Consider the following 14,140-nt stretch of genomic DNA (forward strand, 5'->3'; position numbering starts at 1 on the left):
CAGTCACTTCCTGGTCGCATTGCGCACGTCACCCTGGAATCGCGTCACTTCCGGTCGGAGCTTCCAGCTTCACTCCAGCGTGCTGCACAACAGGGACAAGCCTTCCAGCGGCCGTCGTGAGTGCGCACATCCCTGGAGCGACGCCGGGCCGAGCTCCCGCTCCAGGCCCGCGCCTCACCGCCGCAGAGGTCTGAGACCGAGGGGGGGTGCATCCAGGCCCGAGCACCGGCTTCAGGTAAGTACCAGGCTTCCACACCGGGTCGGACCTGGGACAGCAATGGGTTGTCCATACCAGGACAGGAAACCAAACTGATGTGGAGGAGAGGTACCGCCTTTTTATCAGTGGGTTTCCTGTCCTGATGTGGGCGGAACCTATCTCTCATGTGGTGCTGTCATGGGCGGCAGGGAAAAGTTTTATAATAACCCTAGAAAGATTTTTGGTTTCTTTTTTTTCCCCTTGTGTTTTCCTAAACTTGAGTTTGGAGTCCACGCTTCGTATAAATATCTAATTGCAAAATATATTGCTGCATACTCAGCCTGATTGCCATTAGATTTCTATGTACAGAATACATTTATAGCAGGTCTGTGAATGAAATTAAAGCTCACATTTTTTTCCTTAGTTGTACTAACCAAGAGATTTTTCATTCAGCCCATTACATTGATTTTATCTTGTAAGTTTTACCAAATGTAGTACCTCATAAATACTAACCAGTCAAAACCAATAACTATAATTAGATAAATCTTTATGATTATATTAAATCTGCCCCCTGATGAAGCTATGGCGAAACATGATTCGGGGGCAAACATCCGAGATGTCGTGGTTTGTTTGATCCAGTCTTATTATATTTACTGTCTCTTATCTTTTTTACCTGTGTGGTCTCTTAGGTGGACCCATCAGGAAGTGCGTATATAGTACATGCTTATGAGGGAGATAGTCATTCTTGCTATAGTATGCAGCATATTACAAGTAGCATTCCTTTTGTACTTTGCAGTCACTTTTTGCATACTTGTTATTGCACTTTAATGGATACTTGAAAAGTGATATATTTTTCATTATCCAACTCAAATATTTCTTTACTAATTACTATTTTATGCACTAAGAACTTTTCCCCTACTTATCTACCAGTTAGTGGTGACATTGTATAATGTGTATTAGGAATGTTTAACATATTTAAGAAAGTCATCCTCCCCCTATTCTACCAACATATATCTATATAATGTGTCCTGTAACACTATATCAATTACTGTATTTGAGACTTTTTTTTTATATACCGGTATATATATTTTAAATCATTGGATTAATATAAAGAAAGAGAAAATAGCATTCAGAGGTTAAAATTTAACTTTTAATCTATTGTATTAAAATTCTTTTAGACTAAAATATTAACCCAAAGTTCTCTGGATTGCTGTCGTTACACAATCCTCACAGCCCCAGAGAACCTATGACATAACAAAACAATCAAAAAAACACAATAAACACAAATCAAAATTGAGTATGATGGTTAACACTCCAATAAGGACAGTGGTCCAATATGAGTATCTAAAAAATCATCAAAAACAACTCAATATAACAAACACATAGCGCACGGTAATCCTCAAAGAGGAATTTACCAATTCAAAATTGATAGAGTGAGTTAGGATTGATCTCACCCATTCTTGCAGCTTGGGGTGCAAAAGGCTTCCTCTATATGGGTCCACACAGCGTCAGCTGGCCCTATACTGACCCTAGAAGACCTTCATAACATCTAACACCCCAAAGCTTCTGCTCTTACAAGAACAGACCACATCTAGTCCTCTCTTGTGCCCCTACAATATTCCTGGCCCTCGTCCCGACGCGTTTCATCACTTCCGACTCATCAGGGGACTTCAGTATTGCATTAGAGGTAACAGGTCCTACACCCAGACTCACATAGTATGTGAGTCTGAAGTCCCCTGATGAGTCGGAAGTGATGAAACGCGTCGGGACGAGGGCCAGGAATATTGTAGGGGCACAAGAGAGGACTAGATGTGGTCTGTTCTTGTAAGAGCAGAAGCTTTGGGGTGTTAGATGTTATGAAGGTCTTCTAGGGTCAGTATAGGGCCAGCTGACGCTGTGTGGACCCATATAGAGGAAGCCTTTTGCACCCCAAGCTGCAAGAATGGGTGAGATCAATCCTAACTCACTCTATCAATTTTGAATTGGTAAATTCCTCTTTGAGGATTACCGTGCGCTATGTGTTTGTTATATTGAGTTGTTTTTGATGATTTTTTAGATACTCATATTGGACCACTGTCCTTATTGGAGTGTTAACCATCATACTCAATTTTGATTTGTGTTTATTGTGTTTTTTTGATTGTTTTGTTATGTCATAGGTTCTCTGGGGCTGTGAGGATTGTGTAACGACAGCAATCCAGAGAACTTTGGGTTAATATTTTAGTCTAAAAGAATTTTAATACAATAGATTAAAAGTTAAATTTTAACCTCTGAATGCTATTTTCTCTAAATTTGAAGAGGTTTATTCTCCTATATCAGGAGTTGCTGAATTGACATTGGATTAATATAAAACATAACTACTCATTTGTTAGCTGATCTGCATAAGACCGTCTCTACGTACATGTTTTAAATGCATTTATGTTGATAATAAAGCCATGTGTCTCAATTATTTATGATAGGAGTAGTCTTTCTTTATAGGTTTAATGATTGTATATTTGACAACAACTACAGTAGTATACTTAGTTGACATTTGACTTAGTGGCTTCGGTCAAATTCTATATATTTTCATAAAATATATTATACACAAAAATATGTGTATGTACAATGTACAAACAGACACATACACACATAACAAACACCTGCCTTACCGAAAGGTTCTTGAAAGCAGTCATTGACTTTTGTATATCTGGCCTATCTGGATGATAATCCTGTAAAAACAAGAGCGATAATCTAGTTAAAAACTGAACGACCAACCCGATTTTACTATTAACTAGATAGAATAGTGCAGCATCCTATGCGCTTCTGTTCACAAAAAAAAAAACAGGAACCTGGCCATGTGAACAAAGTCTAACAGAATGCAAATCTTTTCTTAGGCCGCTTTCCCATTTCGCTTTTACTTCCATTCAGTGGTCCTGAAGGGGCATTATTATTATTATTATTTATTATAGCGCCATTTATTCCATGGCGCTTTACAAGTGAAAGAGGGTATACGTACAACAATCATTAACAGTACAAAACAGACTGGTATAGGAGGAGAGAGGACCCTGCCCGCGAGGGCTCACAGTCTACTGGGAATGGGTGAGGGTACAATAGGTGAGGACAGAGCTGGTTGCGCAGTGGTGTACTGGACTGAGGGCTATTGTAGGTTGTAGGCTTGTTGGAAGAGATGGGTCTTGAGGTTCCTCTTGAAGCTTTCCACGGTAGGTGAGAGTCTGATGTGCTGAGGTAGAGCGTTCCAGAGTAAAGGGGATGCACGGGAGAAATCTTATATGCGATTGTGGGAAGAGGAGATAAGAGAGGAGTAGAGAAGGAGATCTTGTGAGGATCTGAGGTTGCGTGCAGGTAGGTACCGGGAGACTAGGTCACAGAAGTAAGGAGGAGACAGGTTGTGGATGGCTTTGTATGTCATAATTAATGTTTTGAACTGGAGTCTTTGGGCGATGGGAAGCCAGTGAAGGGATTGACAGAGTTGCGAGGCTGGGGAGTAGCGAGGGGAGGTGGATTAATCGGGCCACAAAGTTTAGGATAGATTGGAGGGGTGCAAGAGTGTTGGAAGGGAGCCCAGAGAGCAGGAGGTTGCAGTAGTCGAGGCGGGAGATGATGAGGCCATGCACTAATGTTTTTGCTGATTCTTGGTTAAGGAAAGCACGGATCCGGGAGATATTTTTGAGTTGTAGTCTGCATGAGGTGAAGAGGGCTTGGATGTGTGGCTTGAAGGATAGAGCAGACTCGAGGGTAAAGCAGGCTTTACACGCTGCGATCTCACTAGCGAGATCGCAAGCGATCGCACCCGCCTTGGTTGTGCGACATGCATATCGCTGCCCGTCGCGCACAACCTCGCTTACCCCCGTCACATGCACTTACCTGTCCTGCGACGTCGCTCTGGCCGGCGACCCGCCTCCTTCCAAAGGGGGCGGGTCGTGCTGCGTCACAGCTACGTCACACGGCAGGTGGCTAATAGAAGCGGAGGGGCGGAGATGAGCAAGACGTAAACATCCCGCCCACATCCTTCTTTCAGCATTGCCGATGGAGGCAGGTGAGGAGATGTTCCTCGCGGTGTTACACAGCGCGATGTGTGCTACCGCAGGAACGAGGAACAACATCGCTAATGAGAGGAAAACTATTTTTTGTTTTAGGACGACCTATCCGCGGCAAACAATTTTGGCCGCTTTTGGGATCGTTTAAAGTCGCACATAAGTGTTAGACGCTGCGATATCATTAATGACGCCGGATGTGCGTCACAAACAACGTGACCCCCGACAATAATTCAACGTGACCCCGCTTTACTCCGAACCGCCCCTCCTCTTCCCCGCAAAGCGCGTTTCGGACGCATGTGCTGACAGGGCCATTGACTATAATAGAGCAGACAGTCAGCGTGTGCTCTGCCATGCACCATCTTTGGGCATATATGCTTTCTGCAGGTGGACACCAAAACGTAGTCGAGTACGTTCGGGTGTCCGCCTGCAGAAAACGTATATGGCCGAAAACAGTGCAAGACAGAGCACACGCTACCGGAGTCTGCTCCATTATAGTCAAGGGGCCCTGTCGGGACATGTGTCCGAAACACGCTTTGCAGGGTGGGGGAGGGGCGGTTCGGACGGATGCCCCAACGGGACCACACAATGTAAGTAAAAGCGAAATGTGAAAGCAGCCACAGCTGTTCTGTCAGGGAAAAAACAAAATAAGGACTAGATTTGGGAGAATCATAAAAGGTGCACAGGAGTAGGCAATTCCACACACAACAGATATGGTGTTCAATATAATATTGTGTTTTTTCGAAAATAAGACAGGGTCTTATAGTAATTTTTGTCCCAAATGATGTGTTAAGGCATGTTCAGGTGATGTATTATTTTCTATGAACAACAATCTAGCGTGGTGGGGTGACTAGCAGGACTTTCCATTCCGGGCACCTGCCAAACATTTCTCATGGGGTCTTTTGAGTATGAATCTTTTTGGGGTGTCTACTTTCTTTGGTTAAGGGTCTATCTGTCTTGTCATGACTGGACAATATTGAAACTGACTTTTTTAATGAACGATAACTAGGGCTTATAATTCCAGCATCTTCAAAAATCCTGAAAAATTATGCTAGGGATTATTTTCAGGAAGACAGGGTAGCGGATGACCCCAACACAAGAAACCATACAATTCAACCTAAACATTGGAAATAATTTAACATCAAAAACAAAAATGTGCGGGTGCGATGACTAAATAAAAATCTATTAATACATCTGTGCGTCATGGGTGTGGAAACTTCTGCTATTACATGTAATACTATCCCTGCAGTGCATGACATTTAAAAGATTTTGACACTGGGAGGCAATTTTTACTTTTGGGTAAAAATAAAAATGTATGCACTTTATACTAAAAATACAGTTTGCCTTCAGAAAACTTTGTATTGTACCGCCTATTGCTGGCTGCAGAATGAGTTCACTGAGAATCAATCAGTGAGCTTGTTCTCAAGCGAGAGTTTCTAACTTTTAGCCACCTCCTGAGATCTACTCAGCTGATCACGCGGTCATCAATCCGTTGCACAGGGCTGAAGAGAAATTTGAATTGAAAACCCTCTTATAAGAATGAACTCACTAACAGATCCTGAGTTAACTCATTCTACCGTCTGAAATAGATAGGCTACGAAGGCAAACCTTGCAAAATCATATATATATATTAATTATATATATATATATATATATATATATATATATATATATATATATATATATATATATATATATATATATATATATATATATATATATATATATACATACATACATACATACATACATACATACATACATACATACATACATACATACATACACACACACACACACACACACACACACACACACACACACACACACACACACACACACACACACACACACACACACAGTGCCTACAAGTAGTATTCAACCCCCTGCAGATTTAGCAGGTTTACACATTCGGAATTAACTTAGCATTGTGACATTTGGACTGTAGATCAGCCTGGAAGTGTGAAATGCACTGCAGCAAAAAAGAATGTTATTTCTTTTTTTTTTTTTTTTTTTAAAATTGTGAAAAGTTTATTCAGAGGGTCATTTATTATTCAACCCCTCAAACCACTAGAATTCTGTTTGGTTCCCCTAAATTATTAAGAAGTATTTCAGGCACAAAGAACAATGAGCTTCACATGTTTGGATTAATTATCTCTTTTTTCAGCCCTTTTTGACTAATTAAGACCCTCCCCAAACTTGTGAACAGCACTCCTACTTGGTCAACATGGGAAAGACAAATGGAGCATTCCAAGGCCATCAGAGACAAGATCGTGGAGGGTCACAAGGCTGGCAAGGGGTACAAAACCCTTTCCAAGGAGTTGGGCCTACCTGTCTCCACTGTTGGGAGCATCATCCGGAAGTGGAAGGCTTATGGAACTACTGTTAGCCTTCCACGGCCTGGACAGCCTTTGAAAGTTTCCACCCGTGCTGAGGCCAGGCTTGTCCGAAGAGTCAAGGCTAACCCAAGGACAACAAGGAAGGAGCTCCGGGAAGATCTCATGGCAGTGGGGACATTGGTTTCAGTCAATACCATAAGTAACGTACTCCACCGCAATGGTCTCCGTTCCAGACGAGCCCGTAAGGTACCTTTACTTTCAAAGCGTCATGTCAAGGCTTGTCTACAGTTTGCTCATGATCACTTGGAGGACTCTGAGACAGACTAGTTCAAGGTTCTCTGGTCTGATGAGACCAAGATCGAGATCTTTGGTGCCAACCACACACGTGACGTTTGGAGACTGGATGGCACTGCATACGACCCCAAGAATACCATCCCTACAGTCAAGCATGGTGGTGGCAGCATCATGCTGTGGGCCGTTTTCTCAGCCAAGGGGCCTGGCCATCTGGTCCGCATCCATGGGAAGATGGATAGCACGGCCTACCTGGAGATTTTGGCCAAGAACCTCCGCTCCTCCATCAAGGATCTTAAGATGGGTCATCATTTCATCTTCCAACAAGACAACGACCCAAAGCACAAGCCAAGAAAACCAAGGCCTGGTTCAAGAGGGAAAAAATCAAGGTGTTGCAGTGGCCTAGTCAGTCTCCTGACCTTAACCCAATTGAAAACTTGTGGAAGGAGCTCAAGATTAATTAAAGTCCACATGAACCACCCAAAGAACCTAGATAACTTGGAGAAGATCTGCATGGAGGAGTGGGCCAAGGTAACTCCAGAGACCTGTGCCGGACTGATCAGGTCTTATAAAAGACAATTATTAGCTGTAATTGCAAACAAGGGTTATTCCACAAAATATTAAACCGAGGTGTTGAATAATAATTGACCCACACTTTTATGTTGAAAATTTATTAAAATTTAACTGAGCAACATAACTTGTTGGTTTGTAAGATTTATGCATCTGTTAATAAATCGTGCTCTTGTTTGAAGTTTGCAGGCTCTAACTTATTTGCATCTTATCAAACCTGCTAAATCTGCAGGGGGTTGAAGACTACTTATATATATATATATATATTATATTATATACTAATATATATATATAGTATATAATATAATAATATATATATATAAGTAGTCTTCAACCCCCTGCAGATTTAGCAGGTTTGATAAGATGCAAATAAGTTAGAGCCTGCAAACTTCAAACAAGAGCACGATTTATTAACAGATGCATAAATCAACAACCCATTAACAACCCTGACCTAAAGTAAGGTCAGAAGGGCCAGGGCCTCCCACATATTCATAGATTAAAGAAAATACACAGCCTCCGGGCAAAGGAATATATATATATATATATATATATATATATATATATATATATATATATAATATAATATAATATAATATAATATAATATAATATAATATAATATAATATAATATAATATAATATAATATAATATTATATATATATATATATATATATATATATATATATATATATATATATATATATATATTATATTATATATATATATATATTCCTTTGCCCGGAGGCTGTGTATTTTCTTTAATCTATGAATATGTGGGAGGCCCTGGCCCTTCTGACCTTACTTTAGGTCAGGGTTGTTAAGTATTTTATTTACATACAATTGATTTAATGCTTTTTCTAAACAGCCATTTTTTGCACAATTCATATTAAAGACTATGAATACGATTGTTGAACCTCACTTTCTGGATGATGCATGCTCTTTGGCTTCCACAACATCCCGTGGCATCTCGTGCTTACAAATTTAAGTGCACTGGCGCTGAATGAATGTATGAGCTCAGTGTAACAGGGATATCTGCCCATACTAACACCTCATTTAAATAATTCAAGGGCGGTGGGGCAATGCCAAGGCCGATTTCTAAAAAGCCTCTGTAAACTTTTCACTACAAGCACATTATGTGCAAGGTCTGCTGCTAAAGCTATGAATATGTACATATGCAACACACAAATCAAAAGAAAGAAAAAATACACAATGCGGAATGCTCTATTATTATGGTTAATGTTCACAAAAATAAAGTAAAAATAATAAAGTCTCTGAAAACAAGCCGTACGGTGCGATCCAAACAAGCCAGTGCGGCAGGTACTGCGCCTTTATCTGGCAGGAGGGTAACTTGTAGCCCAGCAGCAAGGAGAACACGTTAAGGTTACAGTCTGACTGTAGGAGCTGAGACAAACTACATTAGAGAAAGCAGAATAGATAATGACAGGAAAAATACATTCATTCTGCCTGAGGTTCATTTACAGCCAAATATACTGCAGCTGTGCCAGGGAGTATCACTGAGAAGAAGAAAAATTTATGTAAGGAAATAGTGTTATATGATGACTAACTTCAAAGGCAAAACAAATCAAATTATCTTTTGCCGTTAAAAGGACCTTTCCCCAATTTTTCTATATATTGAACTAGAGTAGGCACCTAAGGAGTTAATTTCCATTAATTCCAAGTGGGTGTTATCATTGTTTTTGTTTTTCTCCTGCAGGATGTTGACCAATCATAAGCAGAAAGCAAAGGAATAAGAACACGCCCCCGCCTAGCTTAGAGGTTTCTCAGTGGTGTGAGATGTAATGATATAGAGCTCTGTTCTCCTGGTCTAACCTCCTGCATGAGTCAGTGTGTGGGGAAGGGCAGTGCAGCTGAGATTAGCTGAGTCACATTACAAACCCTTCTATCTCCTCTCCTGATTACAAAGTATCAGTAATCACACTTATATCTAATGTGGTCAGGCAACCTGTAATCTCTCTGCAGTGAGTTCAGCTCAGCACTAATCCTGTGTGATATGTAAGGACACCGTGCTCTAAGCAATTACAAGTTGAGCACAGCAGACATAAGTGTAATACAGATACCAGTACAGCAGAGGTGACAGCTGTATGAAAGTTAGAGCGCTGATGGAAGGGTTTGTAATGTCAGAAAGCTAAATTCAGCATACAGTCCCCATCGGCATGAGCTACCCTTACTAAAGAGCTATAATATATTAAGGTTGGAAACCCCCTTTAACAATAACAATTTATATAATAACAAACACTCCTATTGTGACCGGCTAATCTAAATGTGCCTTTTTTGAAGATGGTAAAGAACCGCAGCAGCCTCTTGGTGGAAACAATAGAGCCAGACAGGAAATCTCCATCCTGCCTAATGAATCCCCAGAGGGACCGGAAACCACAGACTTTCAACTGCTGGCAGATCCAGAGAAATCAGTGGGACTCGCAGACACATTTAATATTTATTACTGGCTTTAATCTGTTATGTTAGGATAAAGCATTGAGATCAGAAAGAGATTTTCTCAGTCACTAAAGATCTTTAAAAAGAAGTGATGTCAGAGTGAAACCCTCTGTTGCCTGCCATGTAAGGGTAAGAGGCCGACAAACCATTGAAGACACTTATAGCCAACCTGACTTAGCATTGCCGCTTAATAACTGAAGGAGCGGATATTGGCACTTGAAGGAATATTTTTATCCTTTATAGAAAAAAATTGTACATTTGCCGATTATATCACATTCCTCTGTACATCTCTACTTCATATGCTGCATCCATGTTTATGGTTTTCCATACTGAAAAAAAAGAGCATCATCTAATTCCTTACTGTGCTAAAGAGGAACTGAGGGATTTTAATACTGAGGATCCATACCTAGGACAGATCATCAGATAGGTGGGCTCAGACTTGTCAGCACCCCCCCCCCCATCAGCTGACTGAAGGTGCCATGCAAGTCTCTCCATTGTGTACTAGGCACTGGTCTGCACATTTTATACTGGCTGAGCCTGGTATGGCAGCCTGTTCCAATTACCTTGGATGAGATGGTGTATGGTACTACCGCTCAGTCAATACAAAACATAGAGCTGTGTCTGGTGAACAATGCAGAACTCTCAGCACTGGGATCCCTTCATTCAGTTGTTGGGTGGGGCACTTGAAGGCAGATTCCTACTGATTTGAAACGGACACAGGTCATCAATACTGAAACCCCACAAACCTCTATACACATATCCAAACGATTACTACTTGTTAGCAATAAAACTCTCCATACCTCCATATGTCGCTCCAGCTCTTTTAGTAAAGTGGGGTACTTGTCCAGGCGCATGAAGGGTTTACTAAGGCCTGTCGTTAGCACAAGAATACCAGGGCTATTGGCACCTTTCATCTCCATGAATTCACCAAGTTCTTCACTGAACAACAGGGATAGAAAAAAAATCTAGGCTTTATTTTATGTTTCCTTACAGAATGCATTAAATAGTTTTCAAAAGTGTCAAATACTTCCTTAAAAAATAAACCCTAGCTGAGAGGAGACACTGTGTTTTTATCAATTTTCTAAAGAGTTTTTGCGAGTAGATTTCTCACAAACCTGAAGGCTCCTGATGCCAACAAAGTCTATGAGAATCCTGAAGTCTCATGCACAAGTTAAGTATTTTCTCCCTGCAGATTTGGTGCAGATTTAAATCTGCCAATTCTTTCATTCTAGCAAATGGGAAAAATCTGAACCAAAAATGTGCAGCAAAAAAAAAACAGAAACGTTGTAAAAACACACATTGTCTTCCACTGCATTTTTCATGCCAAGAGACGCAGAAATGTCTGCACCAGATACTAAATGTGTGCACACACCCCTATTCTAGACTACAGTAAAAGCAAAAAAGTATGGGGGGGGGGGGGACGTTACGGACAGACAGATCAACAACTGATGTGTGGGGTGACCAATTACCAACTTGTTAATACTGTACCGTTAATTAGCAAGGTTGCCCTGATCCTGACTTTCCGCTTATATTTAGATTTCCTAAGTAGGCACATTACTACCGTAGTGCAATTAGGCAGCCTCCTTCACATACACTACTGGTCAATCACAGACACAAGGAACAGAGCTACCAGGAGATCAGACCGATGCAGAAATCTTAAGATCTGGACACTTCTAGTACCCAAGATACTGTATGTTGCATATCTTTCTATTGTAAATACCTGTATAAATTTATTTTTTTTACAGAAGACAAACTATTTAATACGCCCTTCAATAAGATTTGAAATTTCAAGACTTCAAGGACACAGGCTTTAAAGGGTTCGTCCACTTTCTATTGCTGTAACATGCTGAAACACAAGGTCATATTACATCACTGTCTTAACCTGTGCTTCCCAAGGTAAGTTATAGTTATACTTGTAAAATGGCCTAGTCCTCTACATTTCTATAAGCCAAAGCGCATGAATATATTCGTAGTAGAACTGGGCGGACTCACAGAAAACCGGGACCATTGGGTCCCTGCTAAATTAAAAAAAAAACAAAAAAAAAAAACAAACCCTGGGTTCGGTCAGGAATCCGGTACTTATATAAGTCTGTGGGAACCAGAATACGGAGATTAAAAATGTTGGTAGTAGGGATAGGGGGTAGGAGCGTGCTTGGTGTACTCACCGAACCTCCGTCATGCCAGCAAACTGCTTCCATCCAGGTCACACATTCTCTTCCGAAGCCAACAATTAACATTCATTGAATATTAACTGCTTTCCCCGCCCACTGGCGCGTGTAATTGGTTGCAGTTAGACGCACCCCCACCCAGAGTGTCAGCTGACTGCAACCAATCACAGGCGCCAGGACGTCCGGTGGGCACAGAAAGCAGTGCAAGTGTCCGCGGGTCAGTATTGTGGTATAAAAGATAATTGAATAAATAAAACAAAATCGGCGCCAGCCTCCAGGTGCTCCGTATTCTGATGCCAGCACAGATAAAGCCCACGGCTGCAGCCCCCAGCTGTTGGGTTTTATCATGGCTGTGTATCAAAAATAGGCTGGAGTTACACACTTGCGCGAGTCTCACATCACATCACCTGGTAGCCGCACACTCTCCTGACAGAAGCTTGTAGCTGCATAGAAATACATGCAGCCAACCGACTTCTGTCAGGAGAGTGTGTGGCTGCCGGGTGATGTGATGCAAGACTCACGCAAGTGTGACTCCGACCTTACGGGGCGCTCATACGAGCCGCATGACTCGCACGAGTCTCACATCGCATCACACAGCAACTGCACACTCTCCTGACAGGAGCGTGCATTTGCATGTATTTCTATGCAGCTGCATGCTCGTGTTCAAAAGGTGTGCAGCTGCCAGGTGATGAGATGCGAGACTCGTGCGAGTCATACGGCTAGTGTGAGTGCACCATAAGGCCGGAGTCACACTTGCACAAGTCTCGCATCACATCACCCGGCACGGCCGCACACACTCTCTGGACACGAGCATGCAGCTGCATAGAATTGTCCTGTCAGGACAGTTTGTGCGGCCGTGCTGGGTGATGTAAGACTCGTGTAAGTCCGACTCCGGCCTAAGAGGAACCGCATGTGGCTTTTTTTTTTTTATATTATTTAAAGAATTTAAAAAACTGACTTGTGGTCTCCCCAATTTTAATACCCAGCCAATATAAAGCTGACAGCTGGGGCTGTATTCTCAGGCTGGGGAGGTCCAGCCTAAAAAGATCAGCCTTCAGCTGCCTGGAATTGTCGCATCCATTAGATGTGACAATCCCGGAGCTTTACCTTGCTCTTCCCGATTGCCCTGGTGCTGTGGCAATCAGGGTAATAAGGAATTAATGACAGCGCACAGCAGCCACTATGACCTGGGTTAGTAATGGCAGTGTCTATGACACCCCATCACTGATCTGTAAGTGACAGTAAATAAACACAGACACCAAAAAAATCCTTTATTTGGAATAAAATACAAAAAACACTCTTTCACCAGTTTATTAACCCCAACACACCCCTGCAGGTCCAACATAATCCTCATGAGGTCCCACGACGATTCCAGCTCTGCTACATCTTTGTCACAGCGAGCTGCAATAGAGCATGACTGCCCGCTGTGCGCTCCAGAGAATGAATGAGCCACGATGACGGATTGCAGTCAGGCGCTGTCACACAGGCTGGGGGCACGTCTGACTGAAACCAATCACAGAGGCAAGTCCGGCGGTGGGCGGGGAAAGCAGTGCTGAGTGCATATGGACGAGCAATGATGAGTGAAGGCCGCAGGAACAGCGTACAGCCACGCGGGAGAAGCTTATAGCCGGGCCGGAGCCTCGGCAAGTATAAAGCGTATGCTTCATTTTCTTTATTTTTTACTTCTCGAGTGCCGGATCTGGATCAAACAGGGGCCGCACTGGCACACGGAAACTTTGAAACAATGCGAATCCGCACTTTAACAGTCCGGGTCCGCCCAGCTCTAATCAGAAGTAATTAAGCTGGTTTTCTATGATCTGTTGCTGGCCACAACTCCACTATGTGACGGTTATACCGCAAGGGTAACAACTAGTTAACTTTTATAAGTGTTTACGAAAAAGAAAGATGGCTAAATCTTCAAAATGATGTGACCAGATCACTTGCCTGACTTTTTTCTCACTCCTCCATTGGTTATGATAAGAGATGAGCAAAAAGATTTGAACTACCATGATCTGGCATCCAGTTCAGCCCTCCAAGGCAGCCGGACCAGTGCAGTATTCACTTCTGCCCAGCATCCCAAGCACAACTGCC

The 14,140-nt window shown here is 42.1% G+C and overlaps 1 protein-coding gene across 3 annotated transcripts in view; it reads right to left on the reverse strand.

Moving 5' to 3' along the window:
- ARHGEF7 (Rho guanine nucleotide exchange factor 7) overlaps nucleotides 1-14,140 on the reverse strand; it is a 180,476-nt gene that overhangs the window by 53,213 nt on the left and 113,123 nt on the right. For all 3 annotated transcript variants that reach the window (XM_075336661.1, XM_075336663.1, XM_075336662.1), the window contains 2 exons: nucleotides 10,682-10,820; nucleotides 2,842-2,901 (listed from right to left, as the gene is read on the reverse strand). In XM_075336661.1, coding sequence (XP_075192776.1) covers nucleotides 2,842-2,901; nucleotides 10,682-10,820 — 199 coding nt within the window. The remainder of the gene's footprint in view (nucleotides 1-2,841; nucleotides 2,902-10,681; nucleotides 10,821-14,140) is intronic.

The sequence above is a fragment of the Anomaloglossus baeobatrachus genome, chromosome 2 (assembly GCF_048569485.1).
Source record: "Anomaloglossus baeobatrachus isolate aAnoBae1 chromosome 2, aAnoBae1.hap1, whole genome shotgun sequence".
Lineage (NCBI taxonomy): Eukaryota > Metazoa > Chordata > Amphibia > Anura > Aromobatidae > Anomaloglossus > Anomaloglossus baeobatrachus.